The sequence below is a fragment of the Carassius carassius genome, chromosome 35, assembly GCF_963082965.1.
Source record: "Carassius carassius chromosome 35, fCarCar2.1, whole genome shotgun sequence".
Taxonomy (NCBI): domain Eukaryota; kingdom Metazoa; phylum Chordata; class Actinopteri; order Cypriniformes; family Cyprinidae; genus Carassius; species Carassius carassius.
In genome coordinates, this window is record NC_081789.1 from 9,116,234 (window position 1) to 9,142,934 (window position 26,701).

At 42.6% G+C, this 26,701-nt stretch overlaps 1 protein-coding gene across 1 annotated transcript in view; it reads left to right on the forward strand.

Moving 5' to 3' along the window:
• LOC132115618 (ADP-ribosyl cyclase/cyclic ADP-ribose hydrolase 1) overlaps positions 1 to 17,766 on the forward strand; it is a 114,041-nt gene extending 96,275 nt beyond the window's left edge. Inside the window, exons 7-8 of the mRNA XM_059524034.1 lie at positions 7,908 to 8,000; positions 17,566 to 17,766. Coding sequence (XP_059380017.1) covers positions 7,908 to 8,000; positions 17,566 to 17,662 — 190 coding nt within the window. The 3' untranslated portion in view covers positions 17,663 to 17,766. The remainder of the gene's footprint in view (positions 1 to 7,907; positions 8,001 to 17,565) is intronic.
• The last annotated feature ends 8,935 nt before the right edge of the window (positions 17,767 to 26,701 follow it).

Genomic DNA, 26,701 nt, shown 5'->3' on the forward strand with positions numbered 1-26,701 from the left:
TCTACTTGGATAACAGTGAAGTGGAAATAAATATAGTTACATTTATGAAAAAAAATTAAATAGGATTTTTTGGGAAGGTAAGTCTGGCCAGTTATACAGCAACGTGAGTCAGACGAGTCTGAAGATCTGAGCTGAATTTGGTGAAACATTAAAGTTCTAGTCTGTGTCAATTACTCTCATAATAAATAATAATAATAATGTTACCCTTATTTTTCGGACTAAAAGTCGCACCTAAGTATAATTTGTATCAGTCCAAAAATACGTCATGACGAGGAAAAAACATATATAAGTCGAACTGGACTATAAGTCACATTTATTTAGAACCAAGAGAAAACATTACCGTCTCCAGCCACGAGAGGGCGCTCTATGTTTTCAGTAGTAGACGGTAATGTTTTCTCTTGGTTCATTTCCCTGGGTTAATTTCTCTTGGTTTATGTCAAATTACTTTTGATAAATAAGTCGCCCCTGACTGTAAGTCACAGCACCAGCCAAACTATGAAAAGAAGTGCGACTTATAGTCCTGAAAATACGGTAAATATATGTTGTTCCACTTCACTTTTATCCAAAGAGACAGAACTATTTGCACTGTATTTATCAGTGGGACAATATTCATACAATACTACAACCTAGAAATAATTTGCAGGTCGCAGCAGCACGAATTATGTGCCCAGCTACATCTGATTCAAATATGATGCTAATGAACAGTAAGCGGTGGTTTCAGACATTACAGTGCCACACTCGTACTGACTTATTCTGCCTGAAAGAATGAAAAGACCGAGCTGAAGGTGGAGCGATTCGATCAATCAGATGAAAGCAGCGTTTCAGCTCTGCCCACAAGTTCGAATGAAATATTGAAGCCATAAACCGAAATGAACGTACAAGGACCAACTGTCTTGTCCATGTTCTCTCACTTGAATCCTCTTGAATCTTGAGTCTCTTGATCTTCTGCAAGCCCCGCCTTGTGCACGCAGTGATTGACATGGCGGGAGGGGGCGAAGACATGATCGGCTCGGAATGCATTTTCAATGTGCACATTGAACTTTGCTACATTCATTGCGGGACATTGAATGAAAATGCAATCGTAAGTGTCTTGACTGTGAGTGTTAATGCAATTAAGAAAAATAGCATTTGAATGATAATTTTGCCACAATTTTTCCTTGAACATGTTATACATATCTAATCATTTCTGTAATACATTTTCATTTTAATTTTGCAACTTATAAAGCGTTAAAATTAGTATTCATTTTTTATATTAAAACTAGTGTGTGAAATGGCAAATGAAAATTATGTAATTTAATTTTCATTTTCATTTTGCACCAAACGTTGCACAAATGTATTGGAAAATGTAAATGTAAATACAGAAATGCATTGCCATTTTACATATTGCATTGTCATTTTGCATATTGCATTTCAAATTGAATACTGCTACCCATATGCTTCCATAATATTCAGGGATCTTGAACGTTGGATCTTGTACTCTCATATGGGCTTGATGTGACTGATATTGTGCTCTCTGATTTTATTATCTCTGACCATAAGCCTATATTATTCACACTGTCTCTTCCAGAGCTCTCTTATTTTTCAAATACAACTGTAAGTCTTGTTTCTACTCTCCACAGTTTAGCACAAATTATAACTTGTGTTTTTTTCTGAATGTTGCTCACAGTTGCACTTGGATCAATCGCTATCTGACTTGGATGCTGATCAACATCTTAGCATTTGAACTCTGCCTGGCTTAAGGCAGCAATGCAACTGCCCCCCTTAAGCCTCACAAGCAAAAAACAAAATCTTCTGTGGCAAAACACTGATACCCATCTTCTAAGACAATAGAAAGGCAGAATGTAAATGGAAACAAGACAAGCTGCATATCTCTCTTCAAATGTTCAGAGACTCTCTTACTTTTTACCAGACTGTAGCTAAGTGTGCAAAAGCTGCATACTTTTCTAACCTAATAGGAAATTATCACTCTAAACCTAAGGTTTTATTTTCAATTATTCAATCTGTTACCAATCCTTCTGTTAACACCTTGCCTGTTGCCTCTGATGCTCTCTGTGAAAGCTTCTTGAGATATTTTAGTGACAATTACTAACTAAGACTTGGTGTCTGCCCCAATTTTACTTTAACCATGTCTCCAATCATGTCATCTTCCTCTGCATTTTTGGATGCTTTTGAACCCATCAATCTCCAGCAATTGAAGGAGGTGGTTGACAATCTTAAACCCTCTTTCTGTTCTAACGATATCATTAAACCCAAATTTTTTAAATTCATTATTGATTCGTTTGGGCCAGGTTTGCTGTCTCTTATTAATAAGTGTCTCCAAACTGGCTCTGTTCCTGCCGACCTTAAAGTCGCTACAGACACTCCTCTGCCCAAGAAGCCTTCACTGGACCCCACTGTTCTAAAAAAATTTCGTCCAATTTCAGTTTTTTCCTTTCATTTCAAAAGTTTTAGAGAAAATTGTGCTAAATCAACTTTAACACTTTTTGACTAGTAATTCTATTTATGAGGCTTTTCAATCTGGTTTTAAGTCAAGTCAAGTCACCTTTATTTATATAGCGCTTTAAACAAAATACATTGCGTCAAAGCAACTGAACAACATTCATTAGGAAAACAGTGTGTCAATAATGCAAAATGATAGTTAAAGGCAGTTCATCATTGATAGTTAAAGGCAGTTCATCATTGAATTCAGTGATGTCATCTCTGTTCAGTTAAATAGTGTCTGTGCATTGATTTGCAATCAAGTCAACAATATCGCTGTAGATGAAGTGACCCCAACTAAGCAAGCCAGAGGCAACAGCGGCAAGGAACCGAAACTCCATCGGTGACAGAATGGAGAAAAAAACCTTGGGAGAAACCAGGCTCAGTTGGGGGGCCAGTTCTCCTCTGACCAGACGAAACCAGTAGTTCAATTCCAGGCTGCAGCATAGTCAGATTGTGCAGAAGAATCATCTGTTTCCTGTGGTCTTGCCCTGGTGGTCCTCTGAGACAAGGTCTTTACAGGGGATCTGTATCTGGGGCTCTAATTGTATAATATTATTGACTAATATTAGCGTAGATGCCATTCTTCTAATGATGTAGCAAGTACAACGGGTGGTATGGGAAGTGTTCCCGATTTACCTAATTAATGCAGCCTAAAAATCCTTTAACGGATTTGGATATTAAAAGCTTGTCAGAGATGACATCTGCTCTGTGCTGCCTGCCTCATTGGATCCGCTACAATTTACATATCGTAGCAACCGTTCTACAGACGATGCTATTGTTTTCACCCCACACACTGCTCTCTCCCACCTGGAAAATAAGAACACCTATGTGAGAATGCCGTTTGTGGACTACAGCTCAGCATTTAACACCATATTTCCTGACACACTTTTTGCGAAGCTCCAGACTCTGGGACTAAACAGATCTCTGTGCAGCTGGACCCTGGACTTCCTGACAGGCAGAAGTCAGGTGGTCAGAATGGGCAACATTACTTCATCCCCGCTGACCCTCAAAACTGGTGCTCTTCAGGACTGTGTCCTCAGCCCACTCCTGTACTCCCTGTACACACAACTATGCTGCCACACACAGGTCCAACGTCATCGTCAAATTCGCTGATGGTGATAGGCCTGATCACCAACAATGATGAGGAGGCCTACAGAGAGGAGGTGAGCACCCTTACTAAATGGTGTGAAGAGAACCACCTCTCAACATCGACAAGACCAATGAGCTGGTGGTGGATTTCGGAAGACAGAGCAGAGAACACAAACCAGTCATTATCAACAAGACACATGTGGAGCTTGTGTTTTGCTAACTGTATGTGCATATGCATATAATGTATAGTGTTAACTGTAGGTATGTCTAATAGTATACTGTGTGTACTGACAATATGTATGTGCATATTGCACATTTTCACCTGTTGAAGTCTGTATGGTTATATGTACAGCCCGAAGCCATTTGTTTTGAGAATAATGGCTGGCTGATGAAGTTATTGGCTGGCTAGCCAGCTCAGCCAAAACCTAAATGGCTGCTGCAGCCGCCAAACAAGTCTACAGATGTCTATGTTATACTGATTAACTAAATCTAAATCTTTCCAAGCATTGCATGGCTTACACTATATTTCTACAAAATGCAATACAATGTAATAAAAAAAGACCAGATTTTACTTTCACAATGTATGCACATATTTATTTTGTAGTCTGTATGCTACTAAACATTTTCAAATAGCCTACAATTGATGGGGAAAAAATTACAGAGGGATTTATGGATATCTACTTTTGTTATCCTGTAAATCAGAATATACTGTGTCAATAGCCTTAAAAAATGATTTTCGCCATGTTTTTTTGGAATAAAATGTTATATATCAGGCTAGGAATAATATATTTACAAATCCCTCTGTAAATGTCTTCATAATATAACTAGGTACTACTGAAGTGGAGATTTCGGACTTGGAGTATGAGAGAAAGGTCATTTTGAGAAAACAGGCTTTAAAGATTTATCATCAGCCAATGAGATCGCGCATTCAATCTTTTTACTTTCACGATTGGTTGCTGATAAAAAGGAAATGACCATATTTGGATTCAACAGGATTGTATAGAAGAGAGAGAGCTAAACGGTGCATGTGATGAGAGGGTGACGGCAGAGATCGTGGAGAAGTATGTTGATTAAGAACGCAAACTTTTGTTGAATTTATGAGAAATCTACAGACGCAAACAGACGAAGTGTAGTAAAATAAAGACCTATATGTGTATTTCGGACTTTTTTTTCACCACAAGTCTGAAAGAAGATATGTTATTGAAGACAAATATCCAAAAATCTCAAAATTGACCAGGAAAAAACCCCCGATGTTTTTGCCTGCCGTGTCTCGTCTTAATATAAACACACACTGTTATCAGTATTATTTTGGACAAAGTTTTGCACATTTCACTTCAATGTACACTGAAGCATGCATCGTGAATTAGCAATGTGGAAACGGTGGTTTGTTACTGCAGTAATATCACGTTCAGTGCTATAAATCTCTCCGTTCCAGAATATTTGGTTCATAACATCAATCTTTGATTCAGGTGTTTGTGCAACCGTGCCCTGAAGATTTAAAAAAAAGTCTGGGTAGGCCTAAGTTAAAAAAAAGTAAGTAGGAATTAAAGTAAGTATGTGAGAAGTGAGATCAAAATTACCTTGCTTGCTTCTTTCCGCCATTTCACCTCAGTGCGAAAAAAAAAATGCATCGCTTCTTCTGTACGGAAAACGAGCAATTTTAATTAGTCGTCAATTCACTGTGAGTCTGTGTATCGTAGCAACGAGCACAAGACTGTGCTGTTATGAAACCAGTGGGTTTTGTGTGTGTATGTCTCTATGTGATAGAATTATTATTTGATGCAAATAATTCTAGCCGGCTCAGCCAAACTTTATCAGATGGCGGCTCAATTTGCCTTAGGAAATTATTGGCTGGCGGCGGCTGAAATTCTAAATGGCGCAAATGGCGGCGGCTTCGGGGTCTAGTTAAATGTTAATTGTTTCTGCAATTTCTGGAGCACGCTCCCTAAATTTTCACTCACCAAGCCACATGTGCTGCGATGATGTGACAATAAATGTGGTTTTATTAACAAAGTTCGGGAGGAGCACGATCAGATAATCATCCAATTTGGTACAGGTTCATCTCGTTTAGCTAATCATCTTAACTAGCACACAAGCGTATATATATCCAGTCTTCCTACCTCCTGTCCCACGACAGTTTTTTTTTTTGGCATGGACGGTTTGTCAGCATTTGGTTTGCTCTGTCTGTCATCTTTATCACAGGCCCAATTTTCCTTCCGATGAAGATATCTATACCGGGGATTTTTTCAGATCTGCTGCTTTTTTGCTGGACCCATGATCACTCCTACCCCGCTAAACACGGCCGCTGAACACCAACAAGTGTCATCGCGTCAGCTGCTCTTCTCACCAAGCCACAAGTTGTGGCCAAAAGATTGTGCAAATCCCCGAGCTCGCCTCACTCGACAACAAGATTGTCCCGCCCAAGACCGGGCTCTCTTATAATGCTGGATCGCACCAGCAGCAGGCATTCAACCAGCCCATCTCACCGCAGCAAGCCTTTCTCGCTTTTCCGACCGTGGCACAGTTTGATGCTGCCTCCACTAGCGGCGAAGACAGTGCATTGTAGTGATGTGTCGTTCGTGAAAGAATCGTTCTTTTTGAAAGAATCTTTTAGGCGAACGAATCGTTCTCTGTTTACCATCATTAATGAAGAGTTTTCCAGAGTTGTCATCCACACTGAGCGAATTTCATATGAGTCTGAACGATATTTAGAGCTCTCATTTGTGAACGAAAGGACTGAACCGGTACACATGTCGAGTTGAATGAATTGAAAAAAAAAAAAATATATATATATATACCAACATTTGTAATACAAAAATATATTAAGTGGCTAAGAGAAGGCCTGCAGTGCTTTTTCATTTAAAAAAATATTAAAACATCATTGCGAAAGAACCTGACGTGAGATTTAAAATAAATTAAAAGAGGCTTCAAGACAGAGGAATTTGCCTCAATCATTTTTTTGTAATTGAGTTACTCGAGGAATCGTTTCAGGAAACCCCTCATCTGAGTTATGTTGCATGCTCAACGGTGGCTAGGGATCTCCCTCCCGATGGGGTACAGCCGCTGGCTCCCTTCGGTTGCATTAGGAGCCCTTCATCCGACGTGCCAAACCGCGGCTCTAATCTCATTGCCTATTCAGCATCTGACGGGGCTCTCCCTTCTGGTGCAGCAGACCCACAGCTCCCTTCGGTCGCAGTGTGAATCCCCTGTCCGAGTTATGTCGCATACTCAATGGCGGCCTGGGATCTCTGTCCCGAAGGGGTACAGCCGCTGGCTCCCTTCAGTCGCAGTGAGAACCCTACATCAGATGCACCAAACCGCGCCTCGTACTCAGCCGCAAGAGGGACTCTCCCTTCCGGTGAAGCAGAGCCGCAGCTCCCTTCGGAGGCAGCAAGAGTCCCTCATTTTTTGATATCCGGCATCGTGCTCCTCTCATAAGCGGCATGGAGGGCTCGCCATCTAAGACGTTGCGAGCCGCAGCTCTCGTCGAGCACTGCATGGGCCCACAATTTTCCACTTTGCCACAGTCCATTTTAAATGAGCCTTGGCCCAAAGAAAAAGCCTGCGCTTCTGGATCATGTTTATATATGGCTTCTTTTTGGACCTATAGAGTTTTAGCCAGCATCGGCGAATGGCACGTTGGATTGTATTCACCGACAATGTTTTCTGGAAGTAAATTGTGTGTTGTGATTTCCATTACAGTAGCATTCCTGTATGTGATGCAGTGCCGTCTAAGGGCCCGAAGATCATGGGCATCCAGTTTGGTTTTCCAGCCTTGACCCTTATGCACAGAGATTGTTCCAGATTCTCTGAATCTTTGGATGATATTATGCACTGTAGATGATGATAACTTCAAACTCTTTGCAATTTTTCTCTTAGAAACTTCTTTCTGATATTGCTCCACTATTTTCCGCCGCAGTAGTGGGGCAATTGGTGATCCTCTGCCCATCTTGACTTCTGAGAGACACTGCCACTCTGAGAGGCTCTTTTTATACCCAATCATGTTGCCAGTTGACCTAATAAACAAAATGGTCCTCCAGCTGTTCCTTATATGTACATTTAACTTTTCCGGCCTCTTATTGCCACCTGTCCTAACGTTTTTGGAATGCGTAGCTCTCATGAAATCCAAAATTAGCCAATATTTGGCAAGACATTTCAAAATGTCTCCCTTTTTAAACATTTGATATGTTATCTATAGTCTATTGTGAATAAAATATAGATTTATGAGATTTGTAAATTATTCCATTCCTTTTTTACTCACAATTTGTAAAATGTCCCCAACTTTTTTGGAATCGGTTTTGTATGTATTTTTGTATATATTTGTTTTCATTCCTCAGCATGTTTGGCAGTGTGGAACTGGGAAATCTAAACCCAAGGATGGTCACTCATGTACACATTAAAGTCATCTACAACTTAGAGGGACCCTTTTTGTAAGTAAATTTCTTCCTGTTCATATTGTTTTCAACACAATGCACTGACACTGCAGTTAATTACATAAACCTTCTCAACAAAAAAATACAATAAAAAATGAATAAAATGAAGATCCTTGTCGAAATTTAATTCACATTTACATTTAGTCATTTAGCAGACACTTTTATCCAAAGCAACTTACAAAGGAGGACAATGGAAGCAATCAAACACAACAAAAGAGCAATGATATATAAGTGCAATAACAAGTCTCAGTTAGCTTAAATGCAGAACACGTAGCAAGGGCTTTTAAATAATATGTAGCGCCCCCTAGCGTGTCTAGCTATTAGTGTGGAGTGTGCTCCCCGAATTCCTATTTATCAAAAAATCTCTCTCTAAATTAATTAATGCACTAAATGTAATTCCCTAATTATTATATACTTGTAACCGTTTACCTTAAGGGCAGCTTTTAACTCAATTCAAAGTGGTGATACAGTGTCTTTATAGCCAAATTAAAGTAAAACACTAATTGTAATCAGCTCAAGTGCTAGGTTAAATAAACATTAACTTTTATAGTTACATTAATATTCCACCCGTTTTAAATGGCTATCAATACTGTAAGTGAAATAAACATCAAGTCACAGGTCACTTATCTTAATCAGTATTGATAAATACTTTCACTTTAAACCAGTCTACTCAATATCTTGCCTCAAGTATCAAAATTATAAATGTCATAAACCCAATGTAATGCAAAGCTTCAACAGAAATTCGTTTGAACCATTTACTGGAAAAAATATAGTATGTACATATATACAGTTCAAATATCAAGTGCAATTCAAATTACCAGCGATGCTGGTGATTGAAGACGTCGTCCGACAGCTAAGCAGAGAATGGTTCTGGAGATGAGGGCATTTTTTCAGACGATGCACAAAAGGGCAACCGAGCAGGCTACTCGCTGGCAAAGTCCTTGTAACTAAATCGTTCTGACTAGCAGTTCACTCTTTCTCCTCGTGGAAAACTCTAACTGAGTTTCGCGAAACCATAAACTTTCATGCTGTAAACTTCTATACAAATGTCTGTAACTCACTCTTTGTGCAGTCTACAAGTACATGTACTATCACAAACATTAACTTGGTGTTTTACCAAATTTCTAACGTGACAGTCACAGCGCGATTCTCACTCATGTCTCTCCATCTCCTCCTCCCGATCTCCTCTTCCTCCACCTCGCGACCTCTCACCCCGATTCCTGATTGGATCTTTCTTCTGGGTATATACATTTTTAACTAAAGCAATTTTTAACACACACAAACATTATTTAAACATTTTTAACATCATGAAATTTACATTTTAAAGAAAACAAACAAAATAAAAATAATGATTTTAGGAAATACCCAAAATTCCCATAGGGCTACATCCTCCCCTTACTAAATGTCTAAATGTCCTCATTAGACATAAAACATAATCCCCACATTCCACTATGTAGACTAATTAACCCCTTTGTCTTTTTAAAACTATGAGCTCCTAATTATGATCTACGTGGAAACCTAATGTTTTCCTAGTTTAATAATTATTCCTCTGTGCACTATGGTAAGTGGTTGCTCACTTGACTTTCCAGGTCCATCATAGGTAAGTCTCAATACTGGTTTCATTTGTCTTTTCTCAGTTAATCTTGATCTAGGTACACTATTAACTTTTGTTTTAGAGCTCAGTTTTTCTTTAGGTGCACAGACAGAATTTCTTCCAGCATCCAGGTCTGTTCCTGAATCATAAGAATCTGACTCTGTCACTGCTTGACCTTCTTTATCAGATTTTATGTTGGACTCTATTTCTTCTGCTGACTGCACAGAATTTGGTTCTATAACGTCTTCATACTTTGAACAAACTGAAACTCCATCAGACTCTTCTCTTTAGTAGACATTCCACATAATCCCGGTATGGTATACTGGTATGGTCACACTCCATCTCAGATGAGGAATCCGTCATCTCTGAGACTTCTTCTCTTTGCCTCATTTTCGGTTGTCCTTTTCTTGTTCGAGTTGATCGTATTCTGGGTCTCACAGTGGTTTCTTCACAGGCTTGCTCCACTGGGATCCTCACAGATTGTCCAATAGGTAATATGTGGTCACGATGAATGGTTCTTATTCTGCCTCTGCCTCCCTCAGGTCTCACACGGAATACAGGTAAGTTTGGCATCTTTCCTACCACTACATGGGGTATGGAACTCCATCGGCTGTCCAGCTTGTGTTTCCCTTTTAGACCTAGATTCTTTAGAAGAACACAATCTCCTTCCTGTATGTTCTGAAAACAGACCTTTTGATCATAGGCTCTCTTGTTCCTCAAGTGAGTCTTGTCAGCAGCTTGACTAGCCAGTTGATAGGCTCTTTGCAGGTCCTGTTTCAGGCTTTCAACATACTGAAAATGGTTCCTCTCCTCTGTTCCATCTTTTGACGTTTCAAAGCACAGGTTTACAGGCAGTCTAGCTTCCCTACTGAACATTAAGTAGTAAGGAGAGTATCCCGTTGAATCACTTTTTGTGCCATTGTACGCATGCACTAATGAAGCTACATGCTGACTCCAGGATCTCTTCTTCTCTTGCCCTAACGTAGCCAGCATAGAGAGCAGTGTACGATTGAACCGCTCCAGCTGGGGGTCCCCTTGAGGGTGATACGGAGTCGTTCGTGATTTCCGTATGCCCAAAGTTGTCAGAAGTTCTCTTATCAGTCTCAACTCAAAATCTCTTCCCTGATCAGAATGAATCCTAACAGGTAAGCCATAGTGAATGAAATACTTTTCAACTAGGATCTTAGCTACTGTCAGGGCTTTCTGATTCTTTGCATGAAAGGCCTGTGCATATCTGGTATAGTGATCGGTCACAACCAGGATGTTACTAATGCCCCTGGAATCGGGCTCCATTGACAAAAAGTCAATACACACAAGGTCCATAGGACCACTACTGGTGATTTGGTGCAGAGAGGCAGCTTTCTTGGCAGGTGTTTTACAAGTAATGCACAGTCCACAATTCCTCACATACTCCTCTGCATCATGAGCCATTTTGGGCCAGTAGAATCTTGCTCTTAGGAGTTGAGTTACCCTCTCCACCCCTAAGTGGCCCATGTCATCATAAAGAGAGTGCAACACTACTTCTCTGAACTCAGCAGGCAGTACAAGCTGTAATGCCTCCTAGCATCTCTGGGTCTAAGTCTTTATTGCTAGGCCAAACTCCCTGTTTCAATGCCTCAATCACCCGTCTGATCACAGTATCCCTCTTCTGGGCAGTCATCAAGTCAGCCTTTGATAGTTGTTCCAGTGAGCTGAGGTGTAACTGAGACGGAAATGCATACACTTCCGGTATACAGGCTGGCGAAGCTCCTAATTGTTCCACATATCTGGGGGATGAATTTGGAGATACATTCACTTCCACCCGCCGACATATGGACTTCACTTCGTTCTGAGACATGTCATCCCACTCCCCGTCTTCAGGTAAGTTGTGAGACAGCAAGTCAGCATCAATGTTTGCTTTTCCAGGCCTATATTTTACTTCGAAGTCATAGGTGGCCAGGGCTGCAAGCCAACGATGACCTGTTGCGTTGAGTTTGGCCGTGGTAAGTACGTAAGTCAACGGGTTATTGTCAGTGCATACGGTGAACTTGAATATATAAAGGTAGTCATGAAATTTATCAACGACAGCCCATTTCAACGCAAGGAACTCTAGCTGATGTACAGGTTATCGCTGTTCAGAAGAGCTCAACTTTCTGCTGGCAAACGCAACTGGTCTTAACCCTTCTGGATGTTCCTGATACAGTACGGCACCAAGCCCTTTGAAACTTGCATCAGTGTGTAGAACATATGGCTTATTGGCATCAGCAAATGCCAGTACAGGTGCATTGAGCAGACACTGAATGATACGATTGAATGCATCCGTACAGGACTGATCCCATCGGTCACTGAATGGTTCTCAGTCTTTAAAATATGTCTTGGTCTTGTCTGGGGTTTGCTTCCTTCAATGCTGGGTGGGTGCATAGCCCTTTGTCAGTTCAGTGAGAGGCCTAACAATCACAGAGTAGTTCGCTATAAAGCGTCGATAATACCCACAGAAACCTAGAAAAGACCGCAATGACTTAAGGTCTGTGGGCATAGGCCACCTAGCGACTGCCTCTAGCTTTTCAGGGTCAGTAGCAACACCATCAGCGGACACTATGTGACCCACATACTTAACCCTGGGTTGACAAAATTGACACTTGTCAAGGGAGAGTTTTAGCCCTACCTCTTCAAGCCTATCTAACACTCGCATGAGGCGTTCTTCGTGTTCTTCTAAAGAACTTCCAAAGACTATGAGATCATCCAAATAAACTAACACCTGAAGGAGATTCATATCGCTGACAGAAAGTCTTTGGAACGTCGCAGGCGCTCCAGTTATGCCTTGGGGCATCCTTTCAAATTGGAAAAATCCAAGGGGACAAATGAAGGCGTAGACGTAAATCAAGGACAGAAAACCATTTGCTCCCAGTTAAACAATCCAACGCATCGTCTATGCGAGGAGACGTGTACTGGTCTGGAATTGTACGCCTATTAAGGGTCCTATAGTCAACACACATTCTGATACGCCCAGTCTTTTTTCTGGCGATCACAATTGGTGATGCATATTGGCTATGTGACTCCTTAATTATACCAGCCTTTAACAACTCTTGCAAGTGCTGACGAACATCGTCAATATCTGCGGGAGCTAAACGTCTTGAACGTTCTCTAAATGGCTTTGCATCGGTCATCCTGATATGGTGTTCCACATCCTTTGCAAGGCCAACATCCCACTCATGCAATGAGAATATGTTTGCTTGCTTACATAACTTTTGACTGAGTCGTGCTTTCCATTGTGATGATATGGGCGAGTCGCCAAACTGGATCAGTTGCGGGTCTAACTCTGTTGGTACAGTCAAGGCCTCAGTTTCAACTTTCAGAGATGGAACGACTGGATCAACGTGACACAGCTGGCCTAAGACAGTTCCAACTGGAATGATGGTGTCTTTCATGGACACATTCTGGATAAGGATAGTGAGGTGATCATCCACTGCAGTACCATGCATGACCATAGGATGCAGCAGTACTCCGGATGGTAGTGGAGCGGTGGGTGATGCCTCAACCATCAACATGTCTTTACCCAGAGGCCTCTTCAAGTCCACTTCACAGATGGCGCAGCATTCACCACCAGGAGGTAAGGTTAGTGAGCCTGGACCCATCCACTTCACACATGCAACTTCATCCTCTTCACCCTCAGTGGTTGGTTTGTCTGTGTTACAAATGGAGTTCTTTGCCTTTATGCCAAGGGTCTGTGCAATGTCAACTCCTGTGGTCTCCTTGCAGAGCATGGACAGTCTCTGGAACAGGTTTGCATTTGTTCCTAGGATCACAGGGGTCTTTTCAATGTTGGCAAGGTACCGGAGAACACTCTCAGATGACAGTAACTGCTGTTGCCACCTGATGGTGTCCCCATCTTAGTCAACAAATCACCCACCGCACGAATAATAGACTCTGCTGAGCCACTCTCAGGAGGTTCTTCCAACAAACTCTTTAACGGAGTCGAAGGAGTAGGACTTTCAGAAGCAATAACAATCATCCACTTTTTCATCTTGCCCTCTGGCAACAGTTCAGGAGGGACTTTGGTGGGGTCCTCCATCTCTTTACACTCGCAGAGCACCCTGTGGCTATCCATTAAAATGTATATAATACAAAATATTAGAAAGGTGGTTTGATTTAAATGTTTTTTTAAGAATTGAAATAGTGAGTGCTAAAGTCAAATAAAGATGGAAGATATTTGTTTTAAGCTGATTCTTGAAGATAAGGAATCAGCTGCTCTGATTGAGTTGGGACGGTCATTCCACCAGGAGGGAACATTTAATTTAAGTCCGTAAAAGTGACTTTGTGCTTTTTTGAGATGGCACAATCAAGCAATGTTCACTTGCAGAACGCAAGCTTCTAGAGGGCATATACATCAAAAGTAATGAATTTAGGTAAAGGGGTGCAGAGCCAGTGGTGGTTTTGTATGCAAACATCAATGCCTTGAATTTTATGTGAGCAGCCATTGGTAGCCATTGTAAACTGATAAACAGAGGTGTGACGTGTATTCTTTTCAGCTCATTAAAAAATTTTTCTTGCTGCCACGTTCTGAATTAATTGTAAAAGTTTGATAGAACTGGCTGGACGACCTGCAAAGAGAGCATTGCAATAGTCCAGCCTGGACAGAACAAGAGCTTGAACAAGAAGTTGTGCAGCATGTTCTGAAAGAAAGGGCCTGATCCTCTTAATGTTGAATAAAGCAAATCTGCAGGACCGGACAGTTTTAGCAATGTGGTCTGAGAAAGTTAGCTGATCATCAAGCATAACTCCAAGGTTTCTGGCTGTTTTTGATGGTGTTATGGTTGATGTGCCCAACTTGATGGTGAAATTGTAATAAAATGATGGGTTTGCTGGAACCACAAGCAGTTCTGTCTTGGCAAGATTGAGTTGAAGGTGATGGTCCTTCATCCAGTAAGAAATGTCTGTTAGACAAGCTAAGATGCGAGCAGCTACCGTTGGATCACCAGGATGGACTGAGAGGTAGAGTTGAGTGTCATCAGCATAGCAGTGGTATTCAAAGCCATGTTTCTGAATGAAAGATCCTAATGATGCCATGTAGACAGAGAAGAGAAGTGGTCCAAGAACTGAGCTCTGAGGCACCCCAGTAGTTAGATGTTGCTACTTGGACACCTCACCTCTCCAAGATACTTTGAAGGACCTATCTAATAGGTAAGACTCAAACCACTGGAGTGTGGTTCCTGAGATGCCCTTTGCCTGTAGGATTGACAGGTGGTTAACTGTGTCAAAATCAGCTGACAGATCAAGCAAGATAAGTATTGAGGATTCTGTTCTTGCCAGTCTTAGGGCTTCAACAACTGAGAGCAAGTTATTCTCAGTTGAATGTCCACTTCTGAAACCAGATTTGTTGCTGTCAAGGAGGTTGTTCTGTGTGAGAAAGACAGAAACTTGGTTGAACACAGCTCGTTCAAGTATTTTTGTAATGAAAGGAAGAAGGGAAACTGGTCTGTAGTTCTCTAAAAGAGATGGGTTGAGGCTGGATTTCTTAAGTAGTGGAATTATATGAGTCTAAATGATGTGGGAAAAACACCAGTGTGGAGGGATGTGTTAATGATGTGAGTGAGTGCAGGTACAACTGCAGGAGAGATGTCTTGAAGGAGATGAGATGGAATAAGATCAAGCGGACAAGCAGTAGGATGATTAGAAAGGATGAGTTTGGAGACTTCTGCCTCAGAGAGTGAAGAGAAGGATGTGAATGAATGCATGTCTGCTGGTGATATGTGCTTGACAGATTGTGGTGTGGAAAATTGTGCACTGATGTTTTTAATTTTATAAATGAAAAATGTGGCAAAGTCGTCAGCTATTAGATATGAAGCAGGAGGGGGAGCAGGAGGACAAAGGAGAAATGTTTTAAAAAGCATGCGAGAGTTAGACGAATTATGAATTTTGTTCTGGTAGTATGTCCTTTTAACAGTGGAGACATTAGCAGAGAAGGAAGAGAGGAGTGACTGATACACATTAAGGTCAGTAGTATTTTTGGATTTGCGCCACACCCTTTCAGCAGCTTAGCTTAGAACAATGTTCACATAGAACATCAGAAAACCAAGGGGCAGAAGAGATGGTATTGGCTGGCCTGGAAGACAAGGGGCAAACGGTGTCTAAACAAGATGTAAGAGTGGAGCAGAAAGTATCAGTAGTACTGTTAGCATCAAAATATGCTAACAGTTTAGGGGAAGGAAGCGAAGATGAAACCAGTGCAGATAGCCGGGAGGGTGACAGTGAGCATAAGTAACGTCGAAAGATGACGTGAAGGGGTAAGTGATGTGTCAGGGACCATGTTGTTGTTAAAAGTGAGGAGGAAGTGATCCGAGGTGTGCAGTGGAGTAGTCAGTACATTATCAATGGAGCAGTGTCGTGTGTAAACAAGGTCCTGGGGGTCGATAGAAAACTACAAACTGTATTTTAAGAGGGTAGGTAACAGTAACTGAATGAGATTCAAAGGAACTGTTGATACACAAAAATGGTAAAGGATTACATTTCCAGTCATTAGAGATGAGCAGACCAATACCTCCACCTCTTCCAGGTAAAAGAGGGGAGTGGGAAAATGAGAAATTATTGGAGAGTGCTGCAGGTGTAGCAGTGTCCTCTGGTTTGATCCAGGTCTCTCTCAGGGTCATGAGATTAAGATTTGAATGACTAATAATAGAAGTAATGAAATCGGATTTGTTTACAGAAAACTGGCAATTTCAGAGACCAGTAGAAAGAAAGTAGTGTATTAGCAGACATAGGCAAAGTGTGCAGGTTTTTAAGATTGCACAGCCTACATTGTGTGATACATGGGTTGCGAGTGGTAGTGATAGTAGCGATCTGGAAACACATAGTAAGAATTGTTTATAAAAACTAAAACAGCAGTAAAACAAGTAGAAGGAAAAAATTATTACTCAACACAATATTTTTATCCCTTGCCAGTGTCCCTGCCCGGTGTATTTGCACGGTAGGTAGAGTCAATGGTCTTTACACTCTTTGGTCTTCATACAAGGAGGTCTTAACTGGAGGGCTGCCGCGACCTAATCTTTTCTATACCGTCAGACAAAATGGAAATTGTATTCAGCTGAACACATTTTAGTGATTTAACTGCTTCTCTCAAAGGGTATTTCTTTACACTGTCTTTTGCTAACACTTGAACACACCTTACTGTTTATTACAACAAAGGTCTAAGCAAGCACACGACACTGATAACATATGTGATAGAGTATGAGAACAAACGTAGCACGTCTCAACACAGTTGACAAACAAGTGTTTCCTAGAAAGGACAACTGTGCTAAACACTAATGAGACAAGAAATAAATACATTTATAATCTGCTTTTAAATGTCCGCTGATTTAACTGCTTCTCTCAAAGGCTATTTCTTTATACTGTCTTTCGATAGCGCTTGAACACACTTCACTGTTTATCACAACAAAGGTCTAAGCAAGCGCACAACACTGACAACATATGCAATAGAGTATGAGACAAAAGTCAGCACGTCTCAACACCGTAAACAAACAAGTGTTTCCTAGCAACGACAACTGAGTTTAACACTAATGCAACATTTATGCATTTAGCAGATGCTTTTATTCTAAGCGACTTAGTGCATTCAGGCTATACTGTTTTTTTTTTTTTGTTTGTTTGTTTTTTTTTACCAGTATGTGTGTTCCCTGGGAATGGAGTCTTATTTTTGTCTAACAATTTTTTTTTAATTATTAGATGTTTTATATGCTTTACTTCAAGTATGAATTTATCAGTCAATATATCTGGCCATCCAGGAACACTTATTAGTGATCTTCAGTACCTGGTGATCTCCAATGGTACAATTTCTGTACCTGGTGACCTCCAATGATACAATTGCTGTGTGAACGGCACACTTAAATACTGCTGTGAAATGAATACAGATCAAGAACAGGATAATGAATATTATATAGTAATGTTTTTATATGACACACTAATCTTATAGCTGGCTTCCTTTTTTTGTCCCTCTAGGGAGTCTTGCACTCAGGGATCCATCCTTGGACTGATAGAGGTTTTAAAAAAACGAGGGTTCCACTGGACCTGCACAGACAATGACTTGTATGTTTGATTTTCTTCTTTTAAAAATATTTGAATTGTTGAGCCCAGTAGTGGCTCTTGACCATAAATTTAGGTAGGGCAGATGTTAGGTCATAGCAATGGCTTATGATTAACCACCGGTAAATTTTACATTCTAATGGCTTAACACATGCATTTCTTTAACAGAGGTGTACACATAGTACTACCTATAGTAGACTGTTTAAAACCTCTAGGTTTTTGGATTGTAATTTGAAACTTAGTTCCCAGGACGTGAGAATAATTAGATTAGATTCAACTTTGTCATTGAAAATGTAAGGTACAAGGGAACAAAATGCAGTTAGCATCTACCGGATTCTAGGAATTACTGGAGGTTCGGGTGACTTTAGACAGACAACAATCTTGACATGTGGCACCCCATTGAGTAATTTGTCCTTCCCTCCAAGAGTTGAGTGAATTGTGTGTGCATAACCATGGTAGCCCGAGAATGATAGTATAATTGGATGAGTGGATGACATAGAATCAAATGAGTTCAGAATGCAGAGTTCCAACATGTAGCTTGAGTTCTTCAGTGATACTTAGAATGTTTCCCTCTCCAAGGGGCTGTCCGTCTAGCACCTCCACTGACAGGGGAGAGTTACAGGGGGTAAGTTTTAGATTATGTTGCTTAGTGTATTCATAAGGAACAGAGTTATACACTTCTCCAGAGTCTAAGAGAGTGGTGGTGGTAATGGTAATTTTATGCTTGATGTGGAGGTTGCAATGCGAGTATTTACACTCACCGGTCGGATACTGGATGATGGATAGACTGGGCAAGAAATCTTCTGCTGTCCTGCCTGACCACAATAGAAAGACAGTTGATTCTGAGTGTGACACCAACTGCGTGGGTTCGGCTCCACTGTTGGTTTCAGTGGGGAAACGAGGCTTGGCTCGAGTTGAGCATCGAGAGTGGATAAGATTGTCAATAGGGATGGTAAGATCAATTAACTCACCCAGACTTCTTCCCTCATCTCGGCAAGCCAATTCGGACTGGAGCTCTGAATTGAATCCTTTCCAAAACAAGAGCTTTAATGTGTCCTCCACCCACACAGTCTGAGCCGCGAGTGTATGGAAGGACAGAGCGTACTCCGCTGCTGGCTTCCCTCCTTGAGAAAGGGTAAACAATCTGTCAGCTGCTCTTCTCACCTCAGCTGGGTGTTCAAAAACCTTGCAAAAGTTTTGGAGAAAGGCTTCAAAGGTAGAGAAGGATGATCCGTCCATTCTCCATACAGTGGTAACCAGTCCACTGCTCTCCTGGTCAGAAGTGAACAAACAAAAGCAAAGCGGAAGGAATCTGTGGGCTACAGCGAGGGCTGTTGATTTGACAAAGAGCGAGCACTGACGTAGGAAGCCCTTGCATTTGGCAGGTTCTCCATTGAATTTCTCAGGGAAAGCGAGTCGTGGGCTGACTGGGAGTGTTTGAACCAGGAGGGGGTGACTAGGGACAGGTGGTGGATTAGAGCCGGCTCTGGGTGGTGACATGCTGAGGTCTTGCAAAGTCTAACAAGCTCCTCTTTAATGTGGTGAGTAGATGTAGTTGCATAATCAGGTGTGAGTGTAATCAGGTGTTGTAGTGTAATCAGTCCCAGGTATGAGGGATGATGGGAAATGGAGTCCGAATGAGAGATTGCTAATAATCAGGGGACAGTTCCCTCTGGGGCCTCCTCTGTAACACACATAGAAAAGAGAGAAAACTAGAGATTTTCTTTTTCATTGTTTTATTGTTTTATTTATAATTTTTTTACACTGTTATTCTCTCATGGCCATGAGAAAAACATGTCGTTCCCTCAACATAAGAAGTCGTGGCCACGAGAAATGAATGTTGTTCTCTCAACATAGCATCTCGAGGCCACGACATAAAGATGTCGTTACCTCGACAAAATGATCTCGTGGCCATGACATATGTTATTATGTCGTGTCCACGACAAAACTAAGTGAACCGACCATTGCATCTCCCGGGCACCGTATATCTTTGACCATTGCGCCTTGCATCTTTTTACCTCCATTCTTTAGGGCTGCGACTCTGCAATTGGATATTATTATGCATGTCTTGTTTATAATAGCAAAACATTCTTATTGGCTAGTTATGTTAGTTTGGTTGAAAGTGAAAGCTGCTCCTCTCATAACATTGGTAAGCAAACTCATGGACTCAAAAGTGACATCAATCAATCAAGTGTTTTTTTTTTTAAACTCAACTCAAATTGTTAAATGCATGTATTAAATAAATTCAATGCAAACAGACTGAAGTAGGCTAAGTCTTTTGTTATTTTAATTGTGATGATTTTGGCTCACATTTAACAAAGACCCAGCAATTCACGATCTCAACAAATGAAAATATAACGACATGCCAATCAGCTAATTAACTCAAAACACCTGCAAAGGTTTCCTGAGCCTTCAGAATGGTCTACGACAATCATTGATACCCTTCACTTTAAAGGATGTGTGCATTCGTGTCATTGTTATTTGACACCTGATGACACACATGATCTCAGTGTTTTTTATTTGGACGAAGAGCACTTTGCAATTTGGGGCAATTTGCATGCATTTTGCGCATTTTCCGATGAAAAAGCTCCACTTTAGTTTGTCTCTCTTTACTAGGAAAGACGGGCAGCCATCTGTTTCCAGCGGTTCAGGACCTGCCTTCCCAGCTTGTGGGAAATCGCAGGTGGATCTGGCCAATGTTTTTAAAGAAGGACTTTCCCTCTCGCACTCATAGGCTGTGGATGAGAAAGAGCCGCTGGAGGATGATGTTATTTCTTTAACATACAACATACATCGTCTGATATGTGGGCCAGTGCTCTGCTGGGTTCGGCCCAGGAAGAGCAAGATGTCTGTGGATGGAGAAGAAGCTGAGGCTGAACCTTCCCAATCCTCCTGCCCTGCATATGACGAGCTGTTGGAGTTTATGGATCACGGCAAGGCAGGACATCCCATGGAAGCGGGCTAAGAAAGTAAAGCTGCAAATTCATCTCAATGAGCGTTATCTTTCTGGCCATAGCCCTCCAGCTCAAGTGAGACTTCCATTTCTTCCTGATCTCCATACAGAGATCCAGAAGGAATAGAAGAGGATGATTTCCTCATTCACCCATCAATTCCAGCATACGTGTTATGCCAACATCAAGGTGATGCACAAAAACGACTATGAGAGGATGCCCCCTGTAGAAGAGACGCTGGCTAGCTATATCTATATTAGTGAGATGTCCTCTTATTATTCTTCCTTGCCATCTAAGCCCCTTCAGGATACATCTCGCTTAAATGGCAGGGCATACTCAGCAGCAGGTCAGGATGTGGCTTTCTTGTACACGATGGCGGTGCTCCGGGCATATCAGGCTGATCTACTGAACCAGCTTTTCCTGCATGAGGGTGGTCACAATCCAGAAGTTCTGAAAGAGCTCCGAACTGCTACTGACCTCTGGTTTATATGAGGGATGCCGACAAAATTTGGTTCCTTAATGCTCCTGTGTCCCAGGCTGGCCTCTTTGGTGACACAATCGAGAGCCTGGCCCAGCAGAAATGCATCTTTGGGTGCATCTGTTCCCAAGATTGACAGACCATTTCTGCAGTCCGCGTTCGAGAGACGTGTATATCAGTACAAGGTCCTGCCCTTTGGGCAGTCCCAGTCTCCCCGTGTCGTCACGAAAGTTTCAGAGGGGGCTCTTGGGGGGCATCCTCAACTATCTTGATGATTGGCATGTACTAGTACAGTCTCTGGTTCAGTTGTGCGAGCACAGGGACCTGGTGCTCCAGCACCTCAGCTAGCTGGGTTTTCGTGTCAACTGGGAAAAAAAGCAAGCAGAGGACCTCTTTTTTTGGTATTGAGTTGGATACTCACAGAGGAACATGCGTGGTCTGTGTTGAACTGCTTGAATTCATTCAAGGGAATGACATCGGTCACACTGAAACCATTTCAGAATTTACTTGGGCATATGGCAGCTGCAGCACTGGCTTCATGGCCGAGTCCCCAGGTGGGCATGGCAGTGTGGCACTCACTGGATCCAAGTCACACCAGCCAGTTGCCAAATCTTCACCCTGTGGTCATGGTTAGCAGTGCACCTTGCCTTGAACAGTCTCAAAAATGCTGGTTCGAATAGACAACATGGGTACCGTTGTATAAATCAACTGACAAGGTGGTTGCATGTCGCAACTTACCCAGCTCCTGAGCTACACTCACGGGAGAATGAAGACTCCATCCCCAGATGGGCCAGCTGATTTGGAAACCTTTTAGAGCCACTCTGGTAGACCTGTTTGCCTCTCCAGAAATCTCTCACTGCCAGTTGTTCCCCCCCTGACTGAGGGTACACTTTGCATGGACATACTGGTACACAGATGTCCAGAGGGCCCACGCAAGTATTTGTTTGTCCCAGTGATCTATTTGGCCAAGACAATGTGCAAGGTCAGGGAGGATGAAGAGCAGGTCCTGCCTGTGGCACCATATTGGCCCATTCAGACCTGGTTCCCGGAACTAATGCTCCTTGTGACAGCCCCTCCCTGGCAGACTCCTCTAAGGAAGGATCTATTTCCCTGTGCAAGGCTACTCCAACTCCCAGACCATCTCTTGTCATTATTTTTTGGTAAGACTGCAACAGTTTCCAAGGAGAAAGTCTTTAGCTTCAGGCACCTACAGAACAGCCGGGCGGAAGCTACATTCCGCTCCCTGAAAGGCCGACAATCAGCCACCACGGTTCTGCCATCAGATTATGGAGAAGCTACACAGCTCCCAGTAAGTTTCAGACGAAAAACACTTCACGATCCGTGCTTAACTTCAGCGCTGGTGGGGATGCTGCGACAGTTACTACGTGCAGACCTGTGACTGCTGATCCCAAAGCTGTCGACCAAGATGGTGCATATCCATGGTCTGTTACTGAAGCTGGCAGAAGGGGAATGCCATCTCTAAGCAGAGGATGGCCCATTGTGGATGCCATCACCCTGGCTTATCAGGCACAGGGTGTGCCCTTCCCTCTCAGGTTGAGATCTTACTCTACTAGACGTGTTGCATCCTCCTGGGCACTGGCTCGTGGCACCTTGCTGACAAATATTTTCCAATTATCAAAATGGCGCCACTGAGTTCGGATGCCGTCCAGGTCACTCCACTCAACACAGATTGTGTTTTTATTTACTTTTGTACTTTATTTTGCTCTCTCTTTTTACACATATATCGTCTGCACTGCAAGGAACTTTTGGACATTGGACGCCGCTTCACTAACTTGTTTCAGGATACTTCATCCTTCAACCCATCATGGCCATCTGAGATTCTCCGAAACGCCGAGATGAACAATGGCTACCTGAATAACCACCCGAGGTGACGGATCAAGAAACACTGCGGGAAACGCGCTGGGATTCGCAACCGACTGAGAAAAAGAGCACACAGCACACATTCTGCCCATCAATGTCCTGTTTCTGGAGAATAAGATGGACGATCTTAGAACCAGGATAAGTTTCTAATGGGACATAAGGGTCTGTAACATCCCTTGTTTGTCTGAAACATGGCTCGTACCCTCGGTCCTGGACACTGCTGTAATGCCGATGGAATACAGATGGACGGAACAGCTGAGGCCAGTAAATCCAAAGGTGGAGGAGTGTGTTTCATGATTAACAAGAAATGGTGTGTCCCCAGGAATATATCCACTCTGTTGCGCTCCTGCTAACCTCATCTGGAACATCTATCCATTATTTGCTGCCCATTCTATCTGCCCTGGGATGTTTCATCAATCACTGTTACTGCTGTTTACATCCCACCACTAGCTGTGTGAAGCTGGTATCCTCCTGTGTTCTCACCTCAAACGGTTAGAGGTACTGAGAGGCCCCGGTTTAGTGTCAGCTTGCTAAAACTGCTCCAAAACGCAGACCTCTGCTATTTCCAAGAGGGTTACAATTACATCTAATCTTCCATAGTCAAGTCAAGTCACCTTTATATGGCGCTTTAAACAAAACAGATTGGTGATTGTGACGAGTGGGGCGGGGCCGAGGGACATGGGAGCGAGGCCGGGGGAGTGATTGGAGATGAACTGCACCTGTTCGACCCACCGGTCTCGAGGCCCATGGAGGAGATGGAAGGATATAAAACTGGAGCAACGACAGTGAAGGACGAGAGAGGACCAGGCCTGGGCTTTTAGTTGTGTTTTGGGTTTTATTTTATGCGCACCAGTCGTCCGTGAGGGGCTGGTGCGCTGTTTTGTGTTTATTTTGTTTTATTAAAATGTTGTTGATTGTCCGCCGGTTCCCGCCTCCTTCTTCCGGATGAATATGAAGGTTGATATCATTACAGTGATAAACAAAGCAACTGAACAACATTAATTAGGAAAACATTATCAATAATGCAAAATGACAAATAAAGGCAGTTCATCATTGAATTCAGTGATGTCATTATCCAGCTCAGTTCAGTTTAAATAGTATATTTGCAATCATTTGTAATCAAGTCAACAATATCACTGTAAATGAAGTGGCCCCCACTAAGCAAGCCAGAGGCAACAGTGGCAAGGAACCAACACTCCATCGATGACAGAATGGAGATAAAACCTTTGGAGAAATCAGGCTCAGTCGGGGCCAGTTCTCCTCTGACCAAACGAAACCAGCAGTTCAATTTCAGGCTGCAGCAAAGTCAGAATGTGCAGAGGACTCAACTGGTTCCTGTGGTCTTGTCCCGGTTGTCATCTGAGACAAGGTCTTTACAGGGGATCTGTATCTGGGGCTCATCTAGTTGTCCTGGTCTCTGCTGTCTTTCAGGGCTGTAGAGGTTCTTTCTAGGTGCTGATCCACCATCTGATCTGGATACAGACTGTATCTGGTGGCTCTGGTGACCTCGAAATAAAAGAGAAATGGACTAATATTAGTGTAGATGCCATTCTTCTAATATTGTAGCAAGTACATCAGGTGTAATGGGAAGTGTTCCAGGTTCCGGTTGACCTAATTAATGCAGCATAGAAATTCTTTAACGGATTTGGATATTAGAAGCATATTAGTGTCTTATTTGTAAGCCATGTTAAAGAGACAGGTCTTTAATCTAGATTTAAACTGACAGAGTGTGTCTGCCTCCCAAACAATGTTAGGCAGGTTATTCCAGAGTTTAGGTGCTAAATAGGAAAAGGATCTGATGCTCGCAGTTGATTTTGAATTGAATCAAATTGCCAGATATTTGAGAATGCAGCAAATGTGGAGGACTGTTTTGTAACAAGAGCTTGTTCAAATAGTGAGGTGCTAAACCATTCAGGCCTTTAAAAGTAATAAGCTAGATTTTATAATCTATACATTGTTTAACCTGTTAGCCTGCACCTTGATGCAACCTGTTGCATCCTCAACTCCCCATGTTCGCACGTGTCAATGTTTACAAATAGATTAAATGAAACGGGCCAAATTAAATCTTGACAAACTATATATCACTATAAAGATCTAAGTCTCAAGCATCTATGACAGATCACTGTTTTTCAATGGCAAGCTTTTAAAGAATGTATTTGCTAGATTTTTGTAAGCAGTACACATCAAAACATGATGAATGAAAATGTACTCGGTTACTAACGTAACCTCGGTTCTCTCTAGAAGAGGAGAAAATTATCCTTAATTTTGAATTATTGTAAAGCGCATTTGCAGCAGCACACAGCCATAGGAGAGACGGCTCGCTCGCTCATTGGCTGCTCTGCGGCAACTGCATAAGCCTATCGAGCGCAGGCTGATGCAACATCAGACCAATGAGGGCGCTTCGCGCCTTCCATGCCATTTTCCGCCGAAACGGGTGTGGCCTAGCCCTATAAAGGGAGCTCGAAAAGGCTGACTCACCTGATTTATTTCATCGCCGAAGCGAACCAGAGTGAATCGTACGCACGGCAGTACGAGGTTACGTTCTCTTACGAGAGTTCTCTCGTACTGCGTCTTAGCTAAGACGCTACGGGAACCCAATGTAAAGCGCCGTGCGTGCAGAGATCACACACCAATAAACCTGGAAGCGACGCCCAGGATTTACAGTGCACAATCACCCTAGGGACTCACAGAGAGTCCTAGAACAGGAGGGGGGAGACCCTCCGTCCCATATCTAGCAGCGTCCGTAGACGCGGCAATATGACATCACATAATCAAGGCAAGGCCTGACCAATGTGGTAATGTGGGTCTTACGCAATACTTCCCATATAACAGTCGGCAGCGCATAGCGCTTGTGATCTCAGAGTTCCAATCAGGACCCTGATTCAACTATACCGACAAAAGCTTTGCTTGCAGGACGGGAACCTCTAGGTTATAGAACCTGATAAATGTAGATGGCGAGGCCCATCCTGCCGCCATACATATATCCTGTAAGGAGATCCCATTAGACCACGGCCACGACGAGGCGACGCCTCTTGTGGAGTGTGCTTTGACGCCCAGTGGGCACTGAAGGCCACTGGAAGCGTAAGCTAACGCTATAGCGTCAACAATCCATCTGGATAGGCTCTGTCTCGAAACAGCCATTCCCTTGGAACGTCCACTGAACGAGACAAACAGCTGCTCAGTCTGTCTAAAGACAGCAGAGCGAGACACATAAGTTCTTAAAACCCTAACGGGGCAAAGAAGACTCGAGTCTCCATCCTCTTCTGACACCGACAGGGCAGACAGGGAAATAACCTGAGCCCGAAACGGTGTGTTGAGGGATTTCGGCACATAACTGTGCCTAGGTTTGAGTATGACCCTTGAGTCATTAGGCCCAAACTCCAAGCACATCGGGCTCACCGAGAGCGCGTGCAGGTCACCCACACGCTTCACTGAAGCGAGAGCCAACAAGAACACTGTCTTGATTGACAGATATTTGAGGCTAATCGTTTGGATCGGCTCGAAAGGGGAACCTTTCATGGCTTCCAAAACCGTCGAGAGGTCCCATACAGGGACTGACGGAGGTCTGGGAGGATTCAGCCTCCTAGCTCCTCTAAGGAAGCGGATGACCAAATCGTTCCTTCCTATTGACTGACCGAGCGTTGTCTCAGAAAACGCTGCGATAGCCGCCACGTAAACTTTGAGCGTGGAGGGGGCTCTGCCCTTATCCAACAGCTCCTGTAGGAAGGAGAGAACCTCCGTC